The sequence below is a fragment of the Bactrocera oleae genome, chromosome 2, assembly GCF_042242935.1.
Source record: "Bactrocera oleae isolate idBacOlea1 chromosome 2, idBacOlea1, whole genome shotgun sequence".
Classification (NCBI taxonomy): domain Eukaryota; kingdom Metazoa; phylum Arthropoda; class Insecta; order Diptera; family Tephritidae; genus Bactrocera; species Bactrocera oleae.
Window position 1 is genome coordinate 18026484 of NC_091536.1, and position 12691 is coordinate 18039174.

General features: G+C 37.7%; 1 protein-coding gene across 2 annotated transcripts in view; it reads left to right on the plus strand.

Moving 5' to 3' along the window:
• Positions 1-12691, plus strand: part of ss (spineless) — a 90617-nt gene extending 77926 nt beyond the window's left edge. The window contains exons 4-11 of one of the 2 annotated variants that reach the window (XM_070110242.1): positions 2277-2366; positions 6586-6983; positions 7050-7156; positions 7223-7301; positions 7708-8038; positions 8097-8474; positions 8544-9572; positions 11163-12691. In XM_070110242.1, the coding sequence (XP_069966343.1) occupies positions 2277-2366; positions 6586-6983; positions 7050-7156; positions 7223-7301; positions 7708-8038; positions 8097-8474; positions 8544-9572; positions 11163-11882 (3132 nt within the window). In that variant the 3' untranslated portion in view covers positions 11883-12691. The remainder of the gene's footprint in view (positions 1-2276; positions 2367-6585; positions 6984-7049; positions 7157-7222; positions 7302-7707; positions 8039-8096; positions 8475-8543; positions 9573-11162) is intronic. The other variant, XM_070110239.1, reaches the window with a different exon arrangement.

The following is a 12691-nucleotide window of genomic DNA, read 5'->3' on the forward strand; positions in this document are numbered from 1 at the left end:
CTGTTAAAAACTACTAAAAGCGCGATAAATCAAGCACTAAACACGCCAGAGACATTAAATTTTATCTCTGAGATGGTATAAGATGACTTTATAGGAACCGCGTTCAAAATTAGACAGTGGGCGTGGCACAGCCCACTTTTAGGTGAAAACCCATATCTTGAGATCTGCTTAACCGATTTCAACCAAATTCGGTGCATAACGTTCTTTTCATGTTTCTATGTCATAGTGCGAAAATGGACGAAATCGGATTACAACCACGCCTATTTTCCATATGACACCATTTTAAATACCACTTGATTCTTTCACTTTCCACTATGCAAATCAAGCAACAATGATTATATCGGCGTAAAACTTTGCGTGAATAATACGTTTAAAGTATGCCACCTTGTGACCAAAAATTGTCTAAATCGAACCAAAACTGTTCAAACCCCTAAGTACTAAATTTGTGGACCCCAGTGCCTATAGTTGACCTTCTACCGAAAATATCAGTCAATCCACAAAGAAATCTCAAACGAGTATACCATTTGACTTTGCGAGAGTATAAAATGTTCGTTTACATCCGAACTTAGCCCTTCCTTACTTGTTTCTTTTTTATTTATATTATTTTTGTTGTAACGAGCTTTAATTGTAATTGAATATGGCTGCTGCTCTCGCTTTATAGCCAAAATCAATAAGAATAGATGCAAAGAAACTGCCATTAAGCTATTTAAAACCATGAAACATTTTTAAAGTGAAATAAATTTTTCGAGACTGGATTTCTTCGAATACGAAATTGTACTATATTATATATTTTTGTTAAAATGAAAATGAAAATAATGGCCAAAAAAATTCCAAAATTTGTTTACCATAACCTTGCACAACAACTCTAGATTACTCTTGGCGGGCATTTTCAAACCTTCAACTACTTCAAAAAGCAACACAACTCAACTGTTTTAGGTAGATCTATTTAGTATTAAATGCAATTTCCGATGCCATTTCTTAAGTATACTTTGAGCAAGATAGGCGACAAAGAAATGTGAATTTCTCATGAAGATCAAACTTAATGTTTTATTTATTTCTTATTATACCTAACCTTCAAAAATTCAAGTTGTGTGCGTCAACCTTATAGAATATTAACAATATATATAATACGTATTTTTGACTTAAGTTGAACTGAAATAAGCACATTTACTGTACTTGACTCCCTTACAAGCCACATGCGGTGCTTGCTCACTTTATGCTTTGTTTGGGATGAACTTTTGAGGACTAAATTCTACCAGAAAATGAGATGATTTTCAGTTTCTTTTTCAGTAGATATAACAAAAATGTTCTAATAAAACAGCTATTTATGAACAATGAGATTTCTATTTGCTTTTAGCAGTCAGCGTTTTCCTTAGGCACTTCAATTGTTAAGCTCCGCAGAACATTCTTAGACTATTCTGAAAATATCAGTGATTAAGATGCTCACTTGGTCATTGCTTATTAATTGACCATGCATCGCGATCAGTACTAGACATAAATGATAGACATACCTTTGAACGATATTTTACTTTCTGTCTAAATCCTGTTGACCAGAAATCGAAGAGTTATTGAAAGAATGTAACTTCTTTCGAAATATTTCAAATTTTATCTGTTACCAAAATGAGTATTCAAGAAAGAATGCAATCCTGAAACATCACTACACAACTGAACATATTTGAAACCCATAAAAACAGATATATATTTTTTTGATTTAAAATCCAAACAGTACCGAAGCATCTATCACTTTTCTTTCTTTCTAGTCCCAACTGCCAAACGCCGTTACTCAATCTCAGTTTAACCCTAACAAACTCATCATAAAATTCTTCTAATATCAGTTTATTACAGTTAAAACTTATCGTATATATGTACAATTGTATATATTTCATATATTACATACCTTTGAACGATATTTTACTTTCTGTCTAAATCCTGTTGAGCAGAAATCTAACAGTTATTGAAAGAATATAACTTCTTTCGAAATATTTCAATTTTTATCTGTTACCAAAATGAGTATTCAAAGAAGAATGTTAATCTGAAACATGACTACACAATTAACATATTTGTAACCATAAATATATACATATATATATTTTTGTTTATTTAAAATCCAAACAGTACCGAAGCATCTATCATTTTTAATTTTTCGTCTTATTTTTTCTTCAAACTCATCATAAAATTCTTCTAATATCAGTTCTAATACAGTTAAAACTTATCATATATATGTATATATTTCATATATTTTATGATTTATTCTAAGTTTTCATTTTTTATTGCAGGCCTTAAATGGATTTCTAATGATTCTGACATGCGAAGGCGAAGTTTTCTTTGCCACGCACAGCATCGAGAGCTATTTGGGTTTTCATCAGGTAAGTGAGCGCAACAACAAAGCCTAATACAGTTACCTGAGTTTGAATAAATCAACATTTTTGATAGCATTACAACTTTAGAATTAAAAAAAGACATGCATATATACAAACTTAAAACAATTTCCAAACTCCTGACCACTTTTACCATCTGCAATCATTTCAATATTTTCCTCAAATCGATTAAATAGTTATTTGGTGATTTGATTGACTAATTTTTTCATTTTCATTACTATTTGTTATTTTTTCTTTTATATTTGTTGTTGTGTTTTTTTTTTGTTTAGTTTTTTTCTATTTTTTTTATAGTGGCATTTTTGTGAATGAAACCCATGGTTTGTGGCAACAACCTGACATTACTTTGCTTGCACTTGTAACTCAACTATCTCGTGTCCGTCCGTATAATTAACATTTTTCCTCTTTTCAAAATCTTTAATTGCTGGTGATTATCAAATGCGCTACCGTCTTTGGTTTGTGGTTAATTACACTTTGAACACCAACAAAGTCGGTTTGTTGGTTTCGGTGTTTTTTTGTTTTTGAATGAAAAATAATTAGATATGAATGTGTGTATATGTGCTTATAATAAATATATAGATACTATTCTATAATATAAATATATATTTGTAAGTATGTGTGCTCATTAATCTTCCAACACGGGGTGAGGATATCATTTTGCTTGCGGCTTTTGAATATATGAATGGAAAATTAGAGAAAGACAAATCTTTATTTGAGAAGTTTTCAAAATATGAACTGCTATAATTACAATGCTTCACACAAGTTTCCATCGAAAAACAAGAAAAAACGTTAACTTGCGTTGCACTGAAGCTGTTATACCCTTCACAAAAAAACAGAAGATTCCATACAAGAAGTTTGATGGGTAAGTTTGTATGGCAGCTATATGCTACATTGGTTCGATCTGAACAATTTCTTCGGAGATTGTACCGTTGCTTTGGAAAATAATCGTTTCCAAATTTCGTTAAGATATCCCATCAAATACAAAAGTTTTCCATACAAGGTCATGATTTTGATCGTTCAGTTTGTTTGGCAGCGAGAAAAGAACGTTTTCAAAATTTCATATCGCTGTCTCAAAAACTAAGGGACTAATGCGTGTATATAAAGGCTAAATGGAATCAACTCTCCATGCTAATCTGTTATATATGTACTTGAATGTGATAGGGTCTCTGATGTTTCCTACTGGTTACAAACTTCGTAGCAAACTTAATATACCTTATTTAGGGTGTAAATATAGTCTCAAATCCGTAAATGGTCTTTAGTTTGTTTTAAGCTTGAAAAATATTTCAAGAAATGCCCTATCTAAGCAATTAGTCTTTTAGCTTACTTTGGTAATTCTTTACTACGCCTATTTTTGATCTGAAAGTGATCTTCGACTTCTTTGCAGACAGTGAATTCTCTACAAGCTAACTCAGTTGTGGTAGTCTCAAAGCGCTTCGTCGATTTGTAAGGGTTTGATGATCGATATCTTAAATTTTTTTAGAATCATGTGAGATCCTGCGTTACCTTTGGTGCAAGGGTCAGCTCTACGTTCTAACCTAGCCTAAACCTAAACCTTCAGGCGAATTTTTGTCATGAAAAGGCTTCTTCTAAATACCAGCAGCCATTCAGAGACATTTCAAGACTTATAGGTCCCTCTTTGGAGCCTTTTGTCTTCTTTTAAGAGAGAGAGGGAGCGCGTGGCTGTTCGCCAACGCCATTTGTCGAACACATTGTATAAATGACTAAAACTTTTAGGTGATCTGAGCTATTTTATTTAAAATTATTCAAATAAATCAAGTTTTAATCAAAAAATTTCAAAAATACAATTTGAAAAAAAAATTAAATTTGAAAAACTTAAAAAAAAAATTATTATTTCAAAAATATTTTTTTTCAGGTATTTAATTTGTTTATGCAACATTCGTTTTTAATTTTCTACATTGTGATTGCACCCCGATGCATGTACATCTATAATATACTTAATAAAAAAGAGCTGCAGAATATGCAGTCGAAGTTTTAATTTTTAATTGAGATGCCAAAATGGGCGGTGCAAGTGTCGATTTATACATTTACAACTAAATTAAAAATTGCGCACACTACCAACCAAACTGGGGTGCGCGCATGAGCGCAGTGGTTGTAGTGGCATGCGCTGGCACAATACAAATATTGTTTTAACAATTGAATTGCAACGAGATATTGTTGTCAGAGAGTGGCAGCGCGGGCAGCTTAGTAAATGTGTTGCAACCCAAATCATGTAGCAACAATTTTTTTTTGTTATTTTGTTTTTACTTTTGCACATTTTTTTCTTTTTTTGCTACAACAGTTAAACAAACAAGCAGACAAATGTATTTGCAATAAAAAAAGTACTGCAAAAGAAATCACAACAAAAACAAAGCGTGGCAAATGTGCTGAACTTGCTCGGACCAGTGGCTCTTGGCAACAACGTTGAGTCAAAGCACTTCATTTCATATGTTTGTATGTATGTATGAGCATTTTTGGCTGCGCTTTCATATATCTATATGCGGGATTAGCGCAGAGCAAACAAACACAGCCCACCTGCCACAAGCTGCTCGAGCCAAGACAACAGAGGCAGGCGCAGGCGCATTTGCACAGCTTACAAGGCGAACGAGAGCAAATGGCTGCATTTGTCGGAATTCCCTTCTTACACATGCGTACGGCACTATTTTCACATACAATTCAATTTGATTCTCCAGTTCGATTCAATTTGAACGCTGCTAGCAACAGGAATCCGCAAATGCGTTCGTTTTAACGCCATTCAAAGGCAATAATAACAAACAAGCAAATATAAGTAAACATACAGACGAACCTATCTTTATATACCAGCACATAACATTACAAACATTTGAGTATAACCGATGAGCCAACAATCGATTGCATCTGCCCGGTGTTGTTCTGTGTTTGTTGTTTCTCGTTTCCTTGTTGTGCTTTCATTTGGCCCTTGTTTTTTGTTGTGCTCGCTGTACAATGCGATTGCGCAATCCACCCGCTGATCTGATTTTTATTTATAGTCGTCGATCGCTTTGGTTCTGTCGATCTGTTTGGCTATGTATTATTGTTGTTGTCGTTTTGCTTTCAAGTATCAGCTATTTACAAAAACAAGTCAAGACGGTGTTGTGCTGGCAAACCTCACCCTGTTTTATAAGTCATTTCGGCGGCGTACAGTGAGTGCACGTTGTTGAATCTTCCATTGACTCTATTTAAACAATAAAACTTCTTCCCAGTAATTGATAAAGTCAAGCTCATTGAAGCTGGTGAAAGAAGACCTGAGAATAAAAATACGTGAGGTAACTGAGGTAATATATATCGCTATGTCTGGTACTCGACCATAAGTAATACTTTCAGATGATCCATGTTCAAAATGATCGTTTGAACGTGGAACGAACCCGACACTAATTAGCAGCATTCTTAAAAAAAGTTTTTTTATTTGTGGGGTTCCCGAGAAAATATTATTTTTGGATATGTCACTAGAACTGACAAAAAAAATTTAATATTATTTGCAAAGATTTTCTTTTAACTATCCAAAACTAATCAGTTAGTCGATACAAGATGTTATGAAGTCTCGAATCCCTGTTACCAATAAGTCGACTGAAAACGTATCGTAGAGCTTCGAGTTGAACTTCGGAAAGGATAAGAAAAAAGAACCGTTTGGTGAATTAATAGTCGGGCATATAAATTTGAAATCAAACTTACAGATAAAGTGAAACGAGACCAGGTAATTATTGATTTCAAATTTATATGCCCGATTAATAATTTTCCGCACTGTGTTCAGCCGAAACCAACCGTCAAGAGAGTACGTCATTAAAAGACACTATTGAGAACAAATACCGTAAGCACAAAGAGGGTCTATGGAAAACAAAAAAAATTTGAGACATATCTACTCAATTTTCTGTTTTCTTACTTATAACGAAACAAGAACAAAGATCCCAACAAAAACAATCACATCACTTCATGTACGGCCACCACAGGCTTGCGCATGCGCAACGTTATGCTAAACCAGGTTTACAATTTGTCTGTTGTATCATTTATAAACCATTGCGCCAGTAAATAAATCAATAAGCAAAACTAAAAGGCAAAGCGAATCCAATAATTAACAGAAAATTAAAAAAAAACCATCGAATTAAAAAAACACGACTAATGACCCCTGATGTCTTATCACATGACTTGCTTATTGATTGCCACTTTTTTTCTTTTCTCCCTTGCACACTACTTCCAGTCAGACATCGTGCACCAATCCGTTTACGAGCTAGTCCATTCAGAGGATCGTGAGGAGCTGCAGCGACAGCTGTTGTGGAACTCATTTCTTCCCGCCGACATGTCTACCATACAGCTGGCCGACACATTGGCGCCCGATAAGGCGCTCTATTTGGAGCGTAGCTTCACTGTGCGCTTTCGTTGTCTGCTCGATAATACTTCCGGCTTTCTGCGACTGGACATACGTGGACGCATCAAGATACTGCATGGCCAAAATCGCAAAACCGAAGAGCCACCACTGGCGCTATTTGCCTATTGCACACCCTTCGGGCCGCCTAGTCTGCTAGAGATACCGCACAAGGAGAATATGTTCAAGTCGAAGCATAAGTTGGACTTCTCACTTGTCTCCATGGATCAGCGGTGAGTAAGGGGTGAGCAAATTTATTTTTTTACGAGACTAATATTTTTTTTTTATTGTAATTATAGTGGCAAACATGTCTTGGGTTACTCCGATGCGGAACTAGTCAATATGGGCGGCTATGATCTGGTGCACTACGACGACTTGGCCTACGTGGCCAGTGCACATCAGGAATGTGAGTAACATATTGTTCGAAGTGCTAAAATTTTTAAAGAAAAACTAAAATTTTGAAATTTTTTAGTACTGAAAACTGGCGCTTCGGGCATGATCGCTTATCGGTATCAAAAGAAAAATGGCGAATGGCAGTGGCTGCAGACAAGGTTTGTGTTTATTATAATTTTAATGGTGTGGCTTGTGATATCTCTTGTGTCATTTAAAAGCAAGCCCCCTTTCTTTAATAAAAAAATTAAGAGTTACCCGAATTATTAGTAATACCGTTAAAAAGAGTTTCACAAAGGACAATCTGTTATATATTTATATACATGTTTAAGGAGTCACTGATTAATTTTTTTTTAAATTAAAAAAATTAACAGCAATTGAGTGAGAGATAGAAATAGAGAGAGGAAGGGAGAGAGAATACGCCTAAAAGTATGCAAACATTTTGCGCATACTTTGTGATTGTGTTAGGTTTATTTCCGTTAAGGAATTTCTTGATTCAGTGCCCGCGATAGAAGCTAAGCAATAGCTTAAAAAAATCATTAACGAGCTTCATATTCTCCTTTGCAGCTCGCGCTTGGTATACAAAAACTCCAAACCCGACTTTGTGATCTGCACACATCGCCAGCTGATGGATGAGGAGGGGCACGACTTGCTTGGTAAGCGTACAATGGACTTCAAAGTGAGCTACTTGGACACCGGTCTTGCGTCCACCTATTTCTCGGAAGCCGATCAGTTGGTGGTGCCACCAAGCACCTCACCGAATGCGTTGCCACCACCAGTGACACCAACGCGGCCAAATCGACGCTATAAAACGCAATTGCGCGACTTCCTCTCCACTTGCCGGACCAAACGTAAGATGCAACAACAACAACCGCAACAGACTTCTTCACTGGGTCAGGTAAGTGCGCCGCATTTCAAATGAAGTCGAATGCTTGAGACAACAGTTGATTTTCCAGGTCACCTCACCCGCGCCGGTTGTTGAGTATCTGCCCGATCCCGCTGTAGCTGTCGCCGCCGCCTATTCGAATCTTAATCCCATGTACACCACCTCGCCCTATGCAACCGCTGCGGATAACATCTACATGGGCACCTCAGTGCATTCGACCAATTTCTATCCGGTAACCGAGAATCTCTTCCATCAGTATCGGCTGCAGGGCGTAAGCAGCTACTACACGGACTACCATCACACGGGTGCGCCTGCTTCTGCCTATGTGAACGGTTTTCTGCCCTACGATGGCTATACGATTGCACCCAAAGACGACAAGTGGCAGGAAACGGGGAAATACTATAGCGGCTATAGTAGCGGGTATGGTAGTCCCACATCGACGCCACAGGTGAGTCCGTGCTACTTTGGCGGCCATTTTCACGCTCACAACAACAATGTGTTGCACGATTCGTTGTAGCAAGTTCCACTGAAGACGCCGAAATCCTCGCCGCACATTATGGAGGTGGTGTCGTGCTCATCGGACGGACCGTCGCCGATAGATGGGAGCGCTGCCGTCGCCGCCGCTGCTGCTGCTGCGCATGCCGCTAGAGTGGGCAGCAATACAAATATAATAGTGAATGGCGGCAGCGGTGGCGGTGGCAGCGCTACGCCGAAACTGGAACTGAGTGCGACACAGCAGGATCCATATGAGCGACAAACTGTGTTGATGTGGGGTTCACAATCCAGCGGCATTCCTATTAATAGCATTGGCGGAGGCAGCAGTAGACGTCATCACAGCAATGCTGAACGTTCGCCACAGTCTACCCCGCTGACCAATGGGCTTAGTTACGCTAACAACAACAACAACGAAAATGAAGTGGTAAGCACCAAATGGAATGGCAGCGCCACCGTGAAGGATGTCAAAAACGCTGCAACACCGGACAGTTATCAACTGCAGCACGATGATTCGGGGCTGTATTCCTCTTCCTCTCACACCACTTCTCCGCAACAGCAGCAACAACAACAGGTAGCGCCCGCAACGCAACAACAATTGACGCAACGCTCCAACGGCAATTCGGTGGCTGATCAACAACTCTCTAATACCACTGCCACACATTTGACGCACCCACATACGCAGCAGCAGCAGCACTTGCACGCCCACATGCAACACGCAAGCGCCAGTGATATGAACACCCCTACCACTGCATCCGCCAACAATCTGCCATTGCACTCAACGCGCTTAGCACCGCCAGACGTTGGCTCGACACCAACAACAACAGCCGCTGTAGCAGCGGCGGCGGCAGCTGCTTCAGCTGCACATCAACATGCACAGTCACAGCACGCAGCGGCGGCGGCAGTACATCACCATGCACATCATCATTCTCAAGCGCACGCGCACGCGCATTCCCATGCACATGTGGCGCACGCGCATGCGCACACTCATCCTCATCACCATCATCATCATGCGCATGCGCACGCCGCTCATGTAGCGGCGAACGGTAGCGAGGTATGGAGTCCTGCGTACTCACAATACTCGCATTCGTATTTCACTTATCACCATCACCACCATCACCATGCCACCAACAACAACACAATCAGCACTGCAAACTCTGCTTCTTCTTCTTCTTCTCCTTCCAGCACTGCACATAATGGCTCACATATTGTGACGGCTGCAGCTGCTACGCAGCATGTAGGAGGCGCTCTGTGAGCCAACTTAATTGAAAATACACAAATTACGTAATGTATTTTTTGTAAATGTAGTTTGCAGACAAAGAGGCGTGGTCAAGCAACATAAAATTTTCTCTTTGTCATCACTGTAATATTAATTAATTTGTGTAGGAAATTTGCATTGTTTACACTACGCTTTGATATCAACTATTTTACTACGTTTGTTTTTCTGTGTATATCGTATGATAATCAGAGAGACATTAAAATGTTGCTAAAACATGTTGCTAGATAGATAGATAGATAGAATTCAATTAAATTTAAATTGCCAATATTTTATTTCATTGCTTTAAATTCTTCCACAAATAAAAAATAATAAAAATATTGCTAGCAACATGTTGCTGAAAACTATTTAATGTTTTAAGCATTGAATCATTTGTGATAACAACATCATTTTCTACTTTCTGAATATGTAGCAGAGTTGATGAAAAATTTTCTTAGCAACATGTTGCCGACTGTTCTGTAAATGATAGAAAATATGTAATTCATTTGGAATATATTTTGATTTAGTGTTTTTTTAGTTTGTATGTTTGCTCTATGACATGTCCAGCAATTTTGCAGATTTGTTCTAATAGCTATTTATGCAATGTATTTGCCATACCTTGTTGCTGTACATCAAGGACAGGCGCATCTACTTGTCGAAAGTTCATAACAATCCTTTATTTATATATTATATTAATAGTAATAGATTCTACCACATATAGAATTTTCAATTATTTTATGTTGCTAGCAACATGTTGCCAAAAACATTTCGAAAAAATTTCATAATTTTACTCACCTGCCAAAATACTTGCAATAAACATGTCTTATGTGCTCGCAACAAATTTTCTATAAAAATGTTGCAGCAACACCCGATTTGTCAATATAACATAGAGCACATTTTAGAATAAGTAAAACAGTTGTTGCAAAATAGAATTGAATGTTGTAGCCCTATGTAAGTTACCTTCGGTCAATTTTATGTTGCTTTCGCTTAACTTCATTTTGTTGTAGTAGATATGTAAATTAGTTACAGCACTCAAACCACTTTTATACAAACAAAAAAAAATTTACATTTCAACTATATTCAAAAGAAAAAAGAAAATTTGTAGGTTTTTGTTGTATATCGTTATTGTTGTTGCTCTTACACAAAAGTTATTATAAAATTTTGTTGACAAATATGTGCCAACGCACACCATCATTAGTATTATTTGCTTACAACTTCAATGTGACACTTAAAATACAGTTTAGACAGATACGAGGATACATATGTTTGTACGGTATATGTATGTCTGTATTACTTATGTAAACCAAACTACCGAACTCAGCTACTAACAATTAAACTTTCTTACCTCCTCCAAAAAATTAACAAAATCTACAACAAAAAAAACTATAGGTATTGCTCAACCACCACCACCAACAACAACAGCAGCAGCAATTGGAACAGTTGGAACTGCAACAACTGAGCTACACCAACCAATTGCAAACACTACCCGGTTGCAATTCCACAGCTTCGTCCAGCTCATCCCCGACGTGCCACTCCCCCAGCGCCGGCAGTGGCGCAACAGCGTTAACCAACTCTGCCGCCGCCACGGGGCACATTGCGCTCCTGAATGGCGGCGGCAGCAATGGTAGCGACACAGATATACCAAACTCGAGCGCAGCTGCGACCGCCACTGTAGCCTCTGCCGCCGCCGCCGCCGCTGCTGCTGCCTACCATCATCATCACCAGTTGACAATCATAGCGCCGATAGTTATTACACCAGCATCGATGATAAACGGGAGCACCGCAATGCAGCCCATACATGCCAGCGAAGCTATCACAACAACAACAACAACAGCATTAAATGGGCTGGACCACAATCTAACGCAGCGCCCCATCGCCTCGTCGCAGCATCACGCCGCGCATCTGCTGTCACAAACGGCCCTAGCCTATGCACCCAACGCTGCCACAGCCACGTACTTGATCAGCGGTAGCGGCGGCCCAACTGTGCTCGGCGGCAGTGGCAACACGCAAGGCAGCATTATCAGCAATGGCATTAGTGATCACATTATGACGAACGTAAATCCGCTGTGCTCCTTCTCGGAGGTGACCAACACGCTGCTGAATCAGTAGGCAGTTTGCCCGCGCGTTTCATATGGTAATGAGCCAAGGTATTTGTAATAAAACAGTGTTGTGCAAAGTTTTAGTAACACTTTATAATAGCAAACTGTATAAAAATTGTCTGGACTAAAGAAATTTTAGAAAGAGGAAAAAATATATTTGAGCAATTAAAATAGAGTACCGTTAGCATATATCGTACAGATATCTCATCAGTCTTCTGAAAACTCTTCTGTTCACATATCTTCTAAACTTTTCATGACTCTCTATAGACCTTTTTTGGTATTTTCTATGCTCTTGCTTATTTTTTTTTGGAAATTGGTAGCAAGAAAAATGTTTGGGCATTCAGTTTTACTAAAAAATACTAGATAATGTCAAGCCATCAATAAAATTTTGAACAAAAAAAAATTTTAATTTTTATCTTCCTTTTTTCATCTCGGTAATTAAAAATAAAAAAAATTAACGCATGAAACCCTGAAAAAAATTTCGACTATTTTCAAAAAAAAGTTAACATATATTTTTGATTATGTTTAACATAGTTTAAATCATTTTTATATAATATCAACCAAATATACAGGGTTTTAATATATTTTGCCTTAGTACACCTCAAAATGTTGCTTAAAAATGGTAACAAAGTGTTTTTTTCTAGCATTACAATCCAAATTGTTACGAAAAGTCCAAAACTCCCTTACTGACTTCTAAAAAAGATTAAATTTTTAAAATAATTAATTTCTAGAAAACATTTTATTATTCATTTTGAAAAAAATTGTAAAAACAAACTTTGATTTAATTACAACATAACCTAAAAATTTGTTTATTAGATG